At 50.8% G+C, this 15,032-nt stretch overlaps 4 protein-coding genes across 4 annotated transcripts; 2 read left to right on the forward strand and 2 right to left on the reverse strand.

The window, feature by feature from the left end:
* Window positions 1-333: 333 nt before the first annotated feature.
* On the reverse strand, window positions 334-2,203 carry N7532_002026 (fungal specific transcription factor domain-containing protein; the record flags this gene model as incomplete). The annotated part of the gene is made up of 3 exons (XM_056614520.1): window positions 334-1,443; window positions 1,501-1,961; window positions 2,023-2,203. 3 exons carry the CDS (start codon window positions 2,201-2,203, stop codon window positions 334-336), a joined length of 1,752 nt encoding a protein of 583 aa, XP_056479561.1.
* An 897-nt stretch (window positions 2,204-3,100) lies between these two features.
* Window positions 3,101-4,600, reverse strand: N7532_002027 (Zn(II)2Cys6 transcription factor; the record flags this gene model as incomplete). Its single annotated transcript, XM_056614521.1, has 1 exon — window positions 3,101-4,600. The coding sequence occupies one exon, from the start codon at window positions 4,598-4,600 to the stop codon at window positions 3,101-3,103; it is 1,500 nt and encodes a 499-aa protein (XP_056479562.1).
* Window positions 4,601-7,003: 2,403 nt separating this feature from the next.
* On the forward strand, window positions 7,004-9,489 carry N7532_002028 (GMC family oxidoreductase; the record flags this gene model as incomplete). The annotated part of the gene is made up of 9 exons (XM_056614522.1): window positions 7,004-7,146; window positions 7,197-7,350; window positions 7,391-7,662; window positions 7,730-8,389; window positions 8,444-8,504; window positions 8,584-8,828; window positions 8,896-9,050; window positions 9,109-9,293; window positions 9,358-9,489. 9 exons carry the CDS (start codon window positions 7,004-7,006, stop codon window positions 9,487-9,489), a joined length of 2,007 nt encoding a protein of 668 aa, XP_056479563.1.
* Window positions 9,490-12,334: 2,845 nt separating this feature from the next.
* N7532_002029 (uncharacterized protein) lies at window positions 12,335-14,042 on the forward strand (the record flags this gene model as incomplete). The annotated part of the gene is made up of 2 exons (XM_056614523.1): window positions 12,335-12,579; window positions 12,635-14,042. The coding sequence occupies 2 exons, from the start codon at window positions 12,335-12,337 to the stop codon at window positions 14,040-14,042; spliced, it is 1,653 nt and encodes a 550-aa protein (XP_056479564.1).
* Window positions 14,043-15,032: the final 990 nt, after the last annotated feature.

The following is a 15,032-nucleotide window of genomic DNA, read 5'->3' on the forward strand; positions in this document are numbered from 1 at the left end:
TGCAAAGTTACGGGTTCGGGAATTTAGTTTAAGCTTTTGTGCACGGTCTTGCAGGATGTGGCACAGACCCATCAATTCAATCTCAGGAAGCTGGTTTCAATGAATTTGCCTTAGTCTAGTGCTTCGTCATAGTTTTCACTGGTTTACTAGTCGTATTCGGAAATTGAGAGAGCCTGATTTCAACCATTGCCGTCCACAAATTACTCTTTGGCCACTCGTATTGTACTGAAAGAAACCAACCACTTCAATTCAGAAACTTGGAGTAGACACTAGCAGATCATCAATTGTTTTATTAGAATATAATATTAGTAATTTTAGTAATTAACTAACTGACTATTCGCTGGCGCTTCCTATCGACTCCGCAGAGCCTACCGACTGTAACATACCACTCGCTTTTCCGAACCCTCTATTTTGTGACTGGAAGCCATGGAGAGGACTATCTGATAGCACAGAAGTCTGCTGGATAAACTTTAGTGCCCAAGATGTGACCCTGTTCGCCTCGGAATACACATCTCGCAGGCTGGCCATCATTTCCAGGCCCAACTGGAAGTTCTTAGTTGCTTCATCTTTCTGCGGTGAAGGCGGTGCCTTCATCTCCGAGATGTGAATGACAAGCGCGACGAGAATGCCCGTCACGCCAACAATGGGGAGTCGTCTGTGTAGATTCCTTCGATGGAGGTCAAACGCAACTAATGTGATCTGCCGAGAGGCGTGTTGTACGCAGAAGTTCGAGGACGGAAAGGGTCGTGCTTGGTGGAAAACTGCAATTGTCGTATAGAAGGTCATGTGGAGAAGGCTACGTTGGACGGTGATCGCGGCCTCTTCTTCTTGGTTTTGAGGTGTGGTTTGAAAATTAACAGGCAGTGAGTTGGCCCATTCGGATAACATTCGCTCGGAAATAAAGACGCTCTGCGAATAATCTGAGTCGTCGCTTACCGCTGATGTTGGTGTTGCTGGTGAGGTCGAAGCACGGAGCTGACTTTCTTTGCATTGCACGTCTAGGACATTTCGTATACATACTGACAATCGCGCGTTGGCGATGAACATGAGGGCTAGTTCTCTTTTCGCTGCGAAGTTGTGGTATGGGCTTAGCTCGTGAGCCATTGCTAGATTTTGATGGTGCAATTCAAAGTCATCTTCTGAGATCATCTGGTGACAAAAGTCCGCACGTTGAATGATCGGTCGGCGTCGTAGTCGCAGCGCAATCTGACAGTCCACGACGTGACATGCCCAGGCAATCCGTCGCCACAAGGTGGGGCGATAAGGGAAGTTGATGGCCTGGGAGACATCTTGAAACAGGCCGATGGATAGAGCAGTGGGGATCGCGATTCCGACCAGATGACGACTGTCGTCTCCATCTGCCGTATCGAGACGATATGTCATCAAGAGAAACGATTGCACGATTATCAAGGAATCTGACTCGATATTGGCTTGATAAAGGAGCTGGACATTTAACCCGTTAGTCAGTGGGGCCGATCACATGCTTGGTCCCTGACTTACCCTAGCCTTTTGGAAGAAGGATTCCTGCGCCTCCTGTCTGCTGGAGAAACCGGCTTCGACGATATAGCCGATGTCGACGAATGTTGTTGCGGAGACCATGATTGCATGGTAGAGGAGTAGGCTGACCGAGCCATGTTGACCGTCACCTCCATGGATAGCATGGAAAAGATTCTGCCATTCGACGATTGGCATGGAGGGGAGAACGCATTCGGCGAATGCACCAAGCAGAGCATTCTGAAGGGGCGGATTTGCCAAAGCGAAGACACCGTTCAGGTGAAGGCATTCAAGCGTGGCCGGATTTATCATTGCCGGTAAAGGCTTGATGAAGCCCGGGAGGAACGCCTGTGGGTTCATTCCCTGTGGAGTAGATCCCTCGGATTGCAAGTTCGTAAAAGCGGACCAGACATTTTCCTCCGGAAGGTGGATCGAGGAAGGCTGGCTCAACGGAGGTGTGCTCAGAGCTATGATCACACAGCAAGTTAGCTTGGCTGCTACCACCGAGGCTGAAGGTTGATGACTGACAGGCTGGGGCTGCGCTCGTTTCAGACCACTTGGCAGCTGCATCGTTCGCGAAGGCTAGATGTCCATCTACTCCAGGCTGATGGACATTTGTCTTGATTGGATATGGGTAGCATGGAAGGTTCCCATGACCCCACTGCTGAGCAGCCGTGGGCGAAGTCGATGGGGAGTGTGGATAATCCATTCGTCGTCTAGGTCAAATGGTTTTATTTAGAAAGTGGAATCCTCCAAGATCACCATGGGGGCGCACCTCTTCGGATGTCTTTGATCCATTACGTGGTCGATCGGTCTTTCTCTTCTCGTCTTCTATCGCAGCACAGCATGAGATCGCGCGGAGTGGAGCGGCAAAGCTTCGTAGCGAGGCGATCTGCCGCTTGTATGTTCTAATTCGGAGTGGGAATCGGTGTCCCACCAGTCTCTGGGCTTAGAGGCGATCCGAAGCGCGTAAATGTCCGCTGGGAGAGATAGCGTAGATAAGAAGTTGAGCTGTATCAGCGTTATGATGCGCCCTGCGTGTGGTGCATAGACTAATTATCGTCTCGGAAGTAATCTGAGTTGTCTTGGGTGCGATAGGGGTATGTCCTCGCGTTTGAAGAAAGTCCAGCATAAACGACCGGCGACAGGGATAATAAATGCAAGCGACGGGCCTCGTCGCCTCTTGCATCAACGAGCGTCAACGAGTACATTTTCCGGGCAGTTTCTGCTGGATGAGGTTAGCCACAGCGTTGCGCACGGGCGGCGCGTCAGGACAGAATCGGGTGGAGAGCCCGGCACTTTCTTACCCGTTCGGGGCATCTCCGGGGCCGAAGCTTTGACAGCCCTTGAGCTCCGGGGAGATCCTCCCTCTTTAGTGTCCGCGGACCACCTCGAGCGCCGGCTCGGTCGCGGCCTCCGAGCACTGTCATAGGTCGCCAACGACAGGGCGTTTTGTGTTTAGTCAACTTTATCTACAGTTGTCGTGGGCGGGGCGACCCTCGGATGATTTCATGCTCATGCTGACATCAATTAAATTGGCTAAGATGGATCAAAATGGGAATAGACTAGGCTCCGGCCTTCTTGGCGGATCGCCCATAAACGACATTTAAGGAGGCATGGCCACATGCAGTTGACTGTCGACCAGTTCAAACCAGAGGCCCCCATACCCGGAATCCCGCGCGGCCCGGACCTGCTTGACGAATCCCTGGAGCCGTACAGCACTCATATTCTGTACGGTGAAGGCCGCTAATTGTTCCCACAATTCCTCCCCAGGCCCTTCGATCTCGAACATGGCCAGGGTCAAGGGGAACACCACCGGCAATGCTGTCGATTTGGTGGCATCCGATTTGACAAAATATGACAATTCGGAAAAGATGCCGCTGGCCAGAAAACGCGCGGGTTCATCTTCGATGCCCAGTGGGTATCGGAGGCGATGTATAACTAATAGGGCCGCGAGTCTATAAACACTGGCTTGGGTTACCATGGCGAGGACCTCGTGCTGGGTGAAATCGGTATATAATTGGGGTGGTGATGGAGGTGCCCAGCGCTGAATTTGTTGCTCGATATCGGCCAGCCGCTCATAAATATGCGAGGGCGATTCTGATGCTGTATCGCGCACCTCACGCTTCTGGGCGTGGCTCCAGGTACAGATATCATAGAGGTGAGGGAGGAGGGTCGCGCACAGACCAGCATATCGGTCGATGATGATGCGGCCGGTGTCGGACAGGCGCACAATGGGAATTTCGCGGTGCGCCAGGCACTCGATGGTGTCGATCAGGATCGGAGTCATGGTTATTGTGTCCATGATGGGGATGCGGATTAATCGGGGCATCCACTGCTTGGTGGACATGAGCGAACTCCGCACAATGGAGTGGGCAGAGGAGGAAAATGGCGCGGTGAGTACGTTGAAGACATACATGGTCTGCCCCAGGAAGAGAGCGCAGGCCGCATCGTAATCGTGAGCTATCTTGACACTTCGCAAGCGTTGCAGGCCCATGGCCGCCTTGGACATGTCGGGCTCATCTTGTCGCATCACCAGCGATCTCTGATAGCGTGTCATCAGCCCCAGAAAGGCGAGATACCCCTCGGTCAGGGTCGGCGCCGACAAGGCGAGAATTCCATAGACGGTCTTTTGAGCAACCGGGATAAAGCTAGGTCCCCACATGAAGGGCATATGGATGACGGAAAACTTCTCGATATCCAGCACGGTGCGGAATGCATCTCCCGTTGTGCGCAGACTGGTCGGGGACGCGAGTAATTTTTCAGGGCCCATGGCCAGCGACAGGTCGCGATCGAGCGTCCGTACTACTTCCGAGGCTTCAGAGGGATATCGTGCCTTGGTGCTTCTGCTGGGAGTGGTGCTGGGATTGCCGCGGGCGTCGCGGGACCCGGACTCGTCTTGGTGTTTTTGGGGCTCGGCACTCCAGACCTGCATCTGGCCATGTGGGAAGGCCTTTGCCGCGGGTCGTCGCCCGATGCGGCGGTTGCGACGAGATATAGAGCAGGAGAGCTTGAGCCGACGACATCGGGTGCATTGCGGGCTATCGCCGGCGAAGGTGCATTTTTCTTTGGCGGAGTGGCACCGATCGCATGCCTTGAGGACCATGTCCACGGCCAGAGAAGGAGTGACGGGAGGAAAGGAGCAGCCGCGGTTGGGCTGGGTTCATTCAGGGTCGACCGCAGCGAGAGAAGCTCGGTTGACGCGTGAGATCAGGAGGGGGCCATCTCGTGTCCATCTGCCGAGAGTTTCCCCGCTTTTCCGGGGGACGGCCGTGGGGGCCAATCTGGGGGTTCTCAGAGACCAGTCTAGTGTAGTAGTCATGAGTATCTAGCAGTAATAATAGTGTACAGCTAGAAGTAGGCCACAGGATAAAATAGGCAGATCGACCCGGTCTCCCTGTGCGCTACTTCTATATGCCTACTTGCATCCGCCGATGCCGATGCTGTGGTACCCTGCGCGGCTCTCGGCCCGAGCTCTTAACCTTGTGTCCCCTGACTTAAGGCATGTAGGGCGGCCTATGTGTGATGGACTCCAGAACGTTACACAGACATCAATAGTCCTGTTCTCTGGTTGAAATATTCGAGTGAAAGTCGAAGAGAGGGCTAGATAGTGCCAAATGCACACAACCTCTGGGAATTACACTGTCGGGGTTATCTCGGTGCCTTGGATAATCCGGCCGGAAGAGAAGAACACTGGCAATCCACGCTTGAAACAAGAAGAGTCAGCAGAAAAAATCGAGAGTAAATTGTTCACAGTCCGTGGATGCTAGAGAGCTCATTTTCATGATCATTTATTGGACGGTTCAAGAAGATAAGATCACCCCCTAAGGTCGACTTGAACGGAGCGACGGCTACACATTGGACACCACGAGACTGGGCTGCATTCTAGTGGATGGGCTTTCACTCAGAGACCTCCTTCATCAGGTTTATGGGACTTGCAATTATATTATTTGGCCTTTTCTCGATCTACCATAAATAGGGAGCTTGCATCTCATACATGAGCGCTCCGTGTCATCTGAAGCGGGGAAGATCAGACGGGAATCTATAAAAACTCAACGGGGACTTTCGAGACTAGCATAGACTCGGCTTTTGCCCGGTAGCTCTAATACAGCGCTGTATTTCAAACAAAGTCCTCTCAGATCCACCCTTAGTACATCTCAGAGGTACAAGAGGCGGGGAATGCGGAGCATGATCTCCTTGCGTCTAGTGCCCCCGCATAATGCAGCTGGCCGGATCCCGTTGAGCGGAATTTTCCATCGCACCAATAATGAGTGCCAATGTCTTCAAACTGGTCGAGAGATATCTTGGCGCGGGGCTAGGTGGCAAGCACATTCTACAATCGCCGTACTAAACGGATCTCCATTGCTACATTGCCAGAAAGGAAAACTCTCAATTCCTTGCCATAAATTATGAAACCAGTATTACTCTAGGCACATGTCTATTCGTGGTATTCACATTTGCTTCCTTCTGAAGGGACAAATACAAGGAAATGGCCCCACCCCAGAAGGACAGCTGTCAGCAAAGAACAAACTTGGCAGGTATCAGGTACAAACGGATCCGCATCACGCCCCACATGAGCAGGGTCATGACTCAAGACATCTACGTGCACTGCGTTCCAGCAATAGTAGACATGACTTGTTCGGATTCCCGGCGAATCTATGCATGACAAGGTTTCCTTTGGTCTTTTTGGCCATTCCCCGCTCTCCTCGCGACCTATCAGAGATGTGCAGGAAATCCTAGGAACCTCCAGCAGCTCGATATTATAGCCATCAATTTATCAACATTTGGAATTTGTGGAGCGTTTGATAGACTCCTTTCATGTAATTGAGCAACTTTGTGAAATACTAGCCTCTTTAAAACTAATGGCCGATGCATCGAGCTGTGCGTTGCGCAGCTGTTCTCCATTTTCCTCAAGTTGAGAACCGCATAAGCAGATGTCAGCACCGTCGTCAGCATTGGCGTAGTCTAGGCGCATGCACTCCGCATAATGAAACGGGCAGTGAGGTGGTACATGTATTTCGCGAAGTACATCGACATCACCGAGTTAAGACGGACGCGGAAGGCCGGATTCAGAACACATCAATTTGAGGTGCAGGATTTGAGATAGCATCAGACAAGGATATTAGTGTACTCTCAACAAAAGCCGACTATCCTGAGGCCAGCTATTTGAATGGTCTCTGCGACAGAGAGAATTTGCGAAACCAAGTCACCCTTTCCAAAGGTAAAGGCCGAGCATCTTGGGCCCCAGGTTGTGGCTTTTTTTCCCACTATCTCTGCCCATCATTTGAAGTCTATCCCCGCATGAGGGGTAACTTGATGGAGTCAATTTGCTTTTGTTGTCAATTCTAGAACAGGGTGTATTGTTGGCATTCTTTCTAGACGGGTGGGGTAGCCTGGGTATAAAAAGAGTGAACAGGACTTTTTGCCTAATTTCCCTACTCTCATTTCTCCCAAACCCTTATTTAGGATTAACAGAACAACTTTACTTGACATTAAACACTAGGCAGATATGACGATCCCGGACGAGGTTGATATCATCATATGTGGTGGTGGGAGTGCAGGATGCGTGCCGGCTGGCCGGCTGGCCAATCTTGACCACAACCTCTCCGTTCTCTTGATTGAAGCGGGAGAGAACAACTTGAACAACCCATGGTAGGCCAATCCAGGATTTTACTTTGTGTCTTGCTCTCACACCCAGATAGGGTCTACCGACCCGGCATCTATCCTACAAACATGAAGCTTGACTCAAAGACCGCATCCTTCTACCACTCTCGTCCTTCTGAACATCTCGATGGACGACAAGCGATTGTTCCATGTGCCAATATTCTTGGTGGTGGAAGCTCGATCAACTTTATGGTATGTGGAAACCATATCCCTGTCTCTGATGTCTCAATAGCCTCTGACCCTTGTCAAGATGTATACCAGGGCGTCTGCTTCAGACTATGACGATTTCCAAGCCAAGGGCTGGACGACCAAGGAGCTCCTTCCTCTCATGAGGAAATATGAGACCTACCAGCGGGCCTCAAGCAATCGTGACCTGCACGGTTTCGACGGACCCATCAAGGTGTCCTTCGGTAACTACACCTACCCGATCAAGGAGGATTTCCTTCGTGCTGCCGAATCTCAGGATATCCCAGTCACGGACGACTTGCAGGACTTGACGACCGGGTGAGATCTCACATGTTTTCCCAATATTCTAATTGTTATCTGTGCTAATGACGGAGTGCTCTTGCAGACACGGAGCCGAACACTGGCTGAAGTGGATCAACCGCGATACCGGGAGGCGAAGCGATGCCGCCCACGCGTATGTCCACAGCACCCGCGCGAAACACTCTAACCTCCACCTTAAGTGCAACACCAAGGTTGCGCGCGTGATCATCGAAAATGGCCGAGCTGTGGGTGTGGAAACCGTCCCGACCAAACCCCTAGGAGGAGGTGAGCCCGTTCGCAAGGTCTTCCGCGCCCGAAAGCAAATTATCATCAGCGGAGGCACGCTCAGCTCGCCATTGATTCTTCAGCGATCTGGAATCGGCGAGCCCGAGAAGTTGCGTCGGGCTGGCGTCAAGCCCCTGGTGAATCTCCCTGGCGTTGGTCGCAACTTCCAGGATCATTACCTCACTTTCTCTGTCTTCAGGGCCAAGCCGGACGTGGAGACATTCGACGACTTCATTCGGGGAGACCCAAAGGTGCAGGAGAAAGTATTCGAAGAGTGGAATCTCAAGGGAACTGGCCCCCTGGCGACTAATGGCATCGACGCTGGCGTGAAGATTCGCCCGACGGAGGAAGAGCTGAGTGAGATGAAGAAGTGGCCAACTCCGGAATTCGACAGCGGATGGCACTCTTACTTCAAGAACAAGCCCGATAAGCCGGTCATGCACTATTCGGTCATCTCAGGGTATGTTCAAGGATCCGAGCCTGCGTATAGATGGCCGTGCTAACAGATGGGCAGATGGTTCGGAGATCATATGCACATGCCCCCGGGCAAATTCTTCACCATGTTCCACTTCCTGGTGAGTACTAGTATTCTTGGACACTCTCATATTGAGTTTGCATCTCTTCATGAAACTTCGACTGACGAAATGAAATCAGGAATACCCGTTCTCACGCGGCTCGACCCACATCAAGTCAGCCGATCCCTACGAAACACCTGATTTCGATGCAGGATTCATGAACGATAAACGGGACATGGCGCCCATGGTCTGGGGCTACATTAAATCCCGCGAGACCGCACGACGCATGAATGCCTACGCCGGCGAAGTGACAGGAATGCACCCCCACTTTGCATACAATTCGCCCGCTCGAGCACTTGACCTCGATCTTGCAACTACCAAAGCGTATGCCGGGCCAAATCATATCTCCGCGGGTATTCAACATGGTAAGCTCTGAGCATGCATCTTTCAGTGATTCAAAGTCTCACGCAAGCACACCAGGTTCTTGGTCGCAGCCCCTTGAGGTTGGAAAACCAGCTAAATCCACTTCTCTCAACTCGAATAAGGTGGAAGCTCGCGACGACCTCGAATACAGCAAGGAGGATATCGCACATATTGAAAAATGGGGTGAGCCTCAATCCGGAAATATTTGTCACGTCTAATATCTTCTAACTCAATCGCAAAGTTCAACGCCATGTTGAAACCACTTGGCACTCGCTCGGAACATGCAGCATGGCCCCTCGCGAGGGAAGCTCCATCGCTCCCCACGGCGGCGTTGTTGATGAGCGCTTGAACGTTCATGGCGTGAAGGGCCTCAAGGTCTGCGATTTATCCATCTGCCCCGACAATGTGGGTTGCAACACTTTCAGTGTAAGTTCTCTACATTCTCCCAAGTCCTCAAAAGGAATGACAAATAACCGGAAATAATTTTCAGACTGCTCTCCTCATTGGCGAGAAATGTGCTGTTCTCACTGCAGAGGACCTCGGCTATTCCGGCGCCGCTTTGGATATGAAGGTGCCCACTTACCACGCCCCAGGCGAGTTCGCCAATCTGTCCCGTCTTTGAAAGGGGAAAGAGATGCGAGTGTTGTTGCATGATTACTGTGCACCATCAATATGAGTACTTTCATTACTGTTTATTCCCTTTGGGTTCTCTTTTTTGCTGTTCAGTCCAACCATAGTGAGAATGAACTTACTTTACCTTCTTGCATTTTTGAGTGATATCGGTCTGGACACAGCACTCTTGGGATGCGGGTATATTTCGATTATATTGGTCGTTTTCAGAAAGTTCAAGTCCAGAATGATCGAGGGTAGTATCTGTTACGGAAGACGTTGATCCAGAGCGGAAAAACCGGCTGTAGCGGAAATTGCCCTTCGCTTGGCCACCTCGACCTAGAATTGCTTGATCATAGCCGATTCTCAATTAAATTCCATTGGTGTAACCATCTGAGACATGCCTACTAGCATTTGTAAGTGAGTTTGAAGCTTAATTGATTAGTGACACGAAGATAGTGCTTTCTGCCATCGACTTCGAATTTTCAAAAGAAGAGATTATGCTAGCCTCCACAACATCTTCTCCTGCATCTCTCTATGCTAGCGAGGATTTTGAACTGAAGACTTTCATTCATATTTAGTGCGAGGGTAAGACAGTGGCAATCTCATCTCGGTCTAACCCTTCCACTAGCACTGTTAGCTGATGTCAGATTTGGGGCCAAAAATTGGGATGTGGATCATATGCTTTCAATGATCCTAATTCCCGATCCGATGCCGGCGGATCGGATGATCTGATCTGATAAGATGCAAATTCAGTCTCATGTTTTTTGAACTCTCTATAGTATAAATAACCCGTCTGGTCGCTACAAATCAACAATTGTCCAAGCATCTACACACTACAAATCCCTATACTTCTCATTCCTCTCAACTGCTCATTGACTTCGCTATCCCACAATGAAGCTTTTCAGTGTCATTGCTTTTGCTGTCCTTGCCACCGTTGCAAGCGCATCTTCCAATGTTTGTGCCTCGGGTAAGTCGATTCGTCCCCTGTCTGATGGGTCATCAGCGGCGTTCTGACGGTAATCATAGCCGGCCAGGGATGCTCCCTCGTGAACTGCTGCAGCGGCTACCACTGCATGAACAAGAACCATGTCATGACCTGTGTGAAGAACTAGATCCGGCCTAGTTGGTGGAATTTGTGGTGATGAACTGCCGAAGCTCAGTCATAATCGAGTACCTGGGTACAACACTTCGAATTATGTGAGGCGACTTAAAGAAGCTTACTATAGGATTACTATAGGATGGGCTTTGTGCGATAGGATACATTATTGTCATTTCATGATCTTTAGCGACCGCCAAATTTATTGTACTTAAACGAAACTTTGCTGTACCGCTCCGACTTTTCAGCTCCCGTTTGTTTCTTCCTTGCTGAATGGACAAACTAGACTACTCGAAAAGCTCAGTTAACATCCTTTCTATACGTTCACTGGGTGTGTTCATATCCCATGGATTAGTATTCAGTCGCGCAACCAGATATTTAGTCATTGCGATCATTTTCAGGGATTTTCGGACATGGATCTGGCAGGCATCGTCTTTCATTTGCTTCTAATTACATTCCAGGCTAAACCAAATATAGGTCTCAATAAGAAACCTTTTTTTTTCAACGACAGGCTTGGCTCGGCGAGATGCGGCAGCCTCTCTTTGTCTCGGAAACACGGATGGCAAACTCAAATTGCTTGGCCCAATCAACACATCGTTTTGTCCAAGGTATATTTGAGCTTGACTGGGGGCTTTTGGGCTCAAATTTCGGCTTTTCCAGAAACCGCTCTCAATAAGAGGGTCTAATCGAGGTACTCATGGGGTTAGAACGAGTAACCCGATCACGACCGCTATCATTATAAATATTGCTCAATTCCACGTCTATGGAGACTCCAGATTCAAGCTTGTCTCCAGAATCAGAATGAACTACCTTCGTTTGACTCACGTTCTTGCCATCTGGGGCCTTTTCGCCGCGGTCGCTGTGGCGTTGCCCCAAAAGCTGCCCGACTGCTATCCCAGGTGGGACACCAAGCCCGATGCGAGCTGCCCCTCGAAGGGATGGTAGGATGCATCATCCTCCATAACATGCTCTGCATGCTTTTGAAGAAGTTGATTATTTGTCGAAACAACCAGCAGAAATTAGTATGTTACATCGATCTATCTCACCGCGTCTTTTCCACTCCGTCAGAAATTCTGACTTGATATCCAGGGTCGCCAAGATACATCGGGGGCTGCCTCGAAAGTGCACTCTTTGCTATATTCCATCGACATTCAATATTGCATCTTCCAGAGTTATGATTGGGCTCCAGAACTGTGTTTCTTGGATTTATCATCAACGTTCAGATGTTTTATCGGTCTCTTCCAGATGAATTGATAGATTGCTGAGACGTGTTCTCCCATTCACGTGTATACATGATGATTTACCAACAAATTGAAGCATTTTAATGGCAACTTCGAAACTGACTTGCGTGTTCTAATCCATTTTGATGTATATTCATTGGAGCTGCTAGCGTGGATAGCTGTTCCTGAGAAACAATGATCCCAACAGACTCTTTCCCGGGTGTGGAGAGTATTCTCAAGCTTAGAACTTGCCTCAAAATTCCATAACATCCTTAGACTTTTTTCCATATTCATTTGGAATTTTCTTGATATCAGCCGAGTATCCACGGGCCAAAGTTCCGCTAGGCGAGTACGAGCAGATCCACCGAAGCCATCGATCGTTACACGTGATTTCGCGTCGGAGAAAAAACTCTGCAAAAGTGCACTTCTCGTTTGCTTTGAATCAGCCGCCATTGTCGTCAATCTTGCGAAATTCACGGTACCGAGCCTCCCAGTCCTCGCGATCTTTGTATATATTACTTATGGGATCCGCCGATGCCATGGCTGCCGCGCCTGCAGCCAAGAACGTCCAAGACGTCCAAGACTTTCGTGACAGCACGGACCAGACCCAGTCCGTCATCAACGAGGACGATCGCGACCTGCTGAAGCTTGGCTATAAGGCTGTTCTGGAGCGCGGATGGGGTTCTTTCGATAACTTCGCATGCTCCTTTTCAGCCTTGTACTGCATTGGTGGAATTCGCGTCTTGTTCTACATCGCGCTCAGCGCTGGTGGTCCCGCAGCTCTGTATGTCATTCTGTTCCGCTTCAGCGCTGTCGCCATACCCTAACTGATCCCGCAGATGGAGCTCTTGGGTCTCTGGTAGCATTCTGGCGATCATCACCGCCGCCTGTCTCGCTGAGGCGTGCTCCGCATACCCCGCCGCGGGGTCGATTTACTACTGGGCCTTTCGGTCGTGGGGTGGTGGCCAGCTCGGACGCTTCATTTCGTTCATGGTGGCGGCATGGACTCTTGTCGCGTGGACAGCCTTCCTGGCAAGTGACTCGTTTGGTGTTGCCAACTACCTGGTGTCCGAGATTCTCGTGTATGACCCCAACACCAACTTCCCGACTGATACCTCCGACGTGCGCGCTAGGGCCGTCGCCTGGGCATTTTCGCTGTTGTTCCTGGGCATCGGGACGTCGCTCAATTTTCTGCCTGCGCGAATGTACTCCTGGGTCTTCCGTGCAGGAGTCATCGTCATTATTATCGACATGTTGCTGAACTTCATCTGGCTGCCTATCGGCGTCGCGAAAACATATGGTTTCCAGACTGCGGAGTATGTCTTCACTTCGACATACAACGGCGGCGACACAACCCCGGGTCTCAACTGGGTGCTGTCCTGGTATCTGGTCTCGAGTTGTCTTGTGGGTCAGGACGCGTCGGGTCACGTCGCAGAGGAAACGATCTCGGCCAAGAAAGCTGCTGCTCAAGGTGTGTTCTGGGCGACCGTCGCATCTGCTGTGTGTGGCTTCCCTATCATCGTTCTGTTCCTCTTCTGTATGCCCTCTATCGAGACTTTTTACGACACCAGCGCGCCCCAGCCATTCATTAACATGTACTCGATGGCATTGGGACCCCGTGCCCATGTGGTCATGACCGTCGTCTCCATGATCGGTTCCATCCTCAACACCTCCATCTCCCTGGTCGCGGTGTCGCGACTGGTCTTTGCCGTCGCTCGTGATGGTGTCTTCCCCTTCAGCGATACACTTTCGCGTGTGTCAAAGTCTAAGCAGCCCCACAATGCCGTCATTTTCATCGCGACCATTGCTGCGCTCCTCCTCTGCACGCAGCTGCCTTCTCAGGTGGCGTTCTCGAGTTTGATCTCCACCTCGGCAGCGGGCTCAATTGCAGCCTACGGTCTCGTTGGTCTTGGTCGGACTTTTATCACGCGCAAATCTTTCCGCCCGGGATTCTGGGATATGGGCCGATTTGGAGTCGTGGCGGCTGTCGTGACCTTCATCTGGAATGGCTTCTCCTTTGCGGTTCTCTGCGCACCGCAGTACTCGGACAGTGCTATCAACCAGGATTCCAGCTTATTCAATTACTGTATCGTGATTATGGGCGGTGTTACTATCCTGGCACTGCTCGAGTGGTGGCGAAAGTCCAAATCTGACTGGTTCCAGCACCTGGAGACCGGTGCTACAGCGTCCACAATCGATGTCTCTGTGACGCCGAACGAGAAGGAAAAGGATGCCGTCCCTGTTTAGAATTGGGTGGACATTGGATATCTGGTTGAATACGCTCAACCATGATAGGTATTCGCACACTCGGCGAGGTGTGGCTTGTTCCTGGAAGGGAAGCCAAGGTAAGTATGAGCTTTAGGAGCACGCATGACGGGTGTTCGAGGCTTTACTCTAGAGAGTAGCCTTGTTCTGAGATATTACCGTTAAAACTTGATCTGGACAATACCAGCGAAAGGACATGCCTGCTTTACCTTCCCCCTTTACCATCTTCTGGCCGTCTGCATTTGCTCCATCTGGTCTGCCATGGGGGAAATGCTACTAATAACTCGGTTTCTGTAGGCGGGGAGTCTCACTGGTCAGGCTTGGTCATTCATTCCAGCCGCTAACGGTGCTCGGTGAGAGGTGCTCCTTCTCGCACCAGGGTTGTACCTTGAGCATAGTCTCGGTCGCTTTTTGACACCATACGTCTTGGCCTGGGCGGGTCTCTGGCTCGGTGCCTAACCCTTTGCGCAGGAGTTGCCGGCCTCTGAATCATCGCCAGCACCAAAGCTTGCAATTGTCAGCTGCATGGCGTAAATTTTCTAGATGCAGGGCATGGAGTGCTCAAGATCTGGACAGTGAGACTAACCGCGGGTCGTAATGTCGTAGGAATCATTGTAAATCCACAACATCTAACTACTAATTCGCTGAACAGCAGCAGGCCCTTGAACTGTGGGGATTGTAGTATGAGCTGGACTTGTCTGCCGTCCTACTTCGCCGGTAAACGGGCGCGAAACGCCCGTTTCACACCCGCATGCCCCTTTGAAGACTTTCAAACTCGTCTGGCTTGGCTTAAAGATTTTTTTTCAACGACAGATGGCCTGCTCTATTGATAATTGGGCGAGACTCAGTGCGTCACTGCGGTCGAGCCCAGAATGGAACTATGAAGTATCCTATTCGAAATGTGCTACGGTCTCATAGGTCGTAATCGCACTCAAACCTCCTGTGATGATTACGACCGTGGTAGGTTTGGTT

This window comes from Penicillium argentinense (genome assembly GCF_028826775.1).
Source record: "Penicillium argentinense strain IBT 30761 chromosome Unknown utg000002l_segment0_segment0, whole genome shotgun sequence".
NCBI lineage: Eukaryota > Fungi > Ascomycota > Eurotiomycetes > Eurotiales > Aspergillaceae > Penicillium > Penicillium argentinense.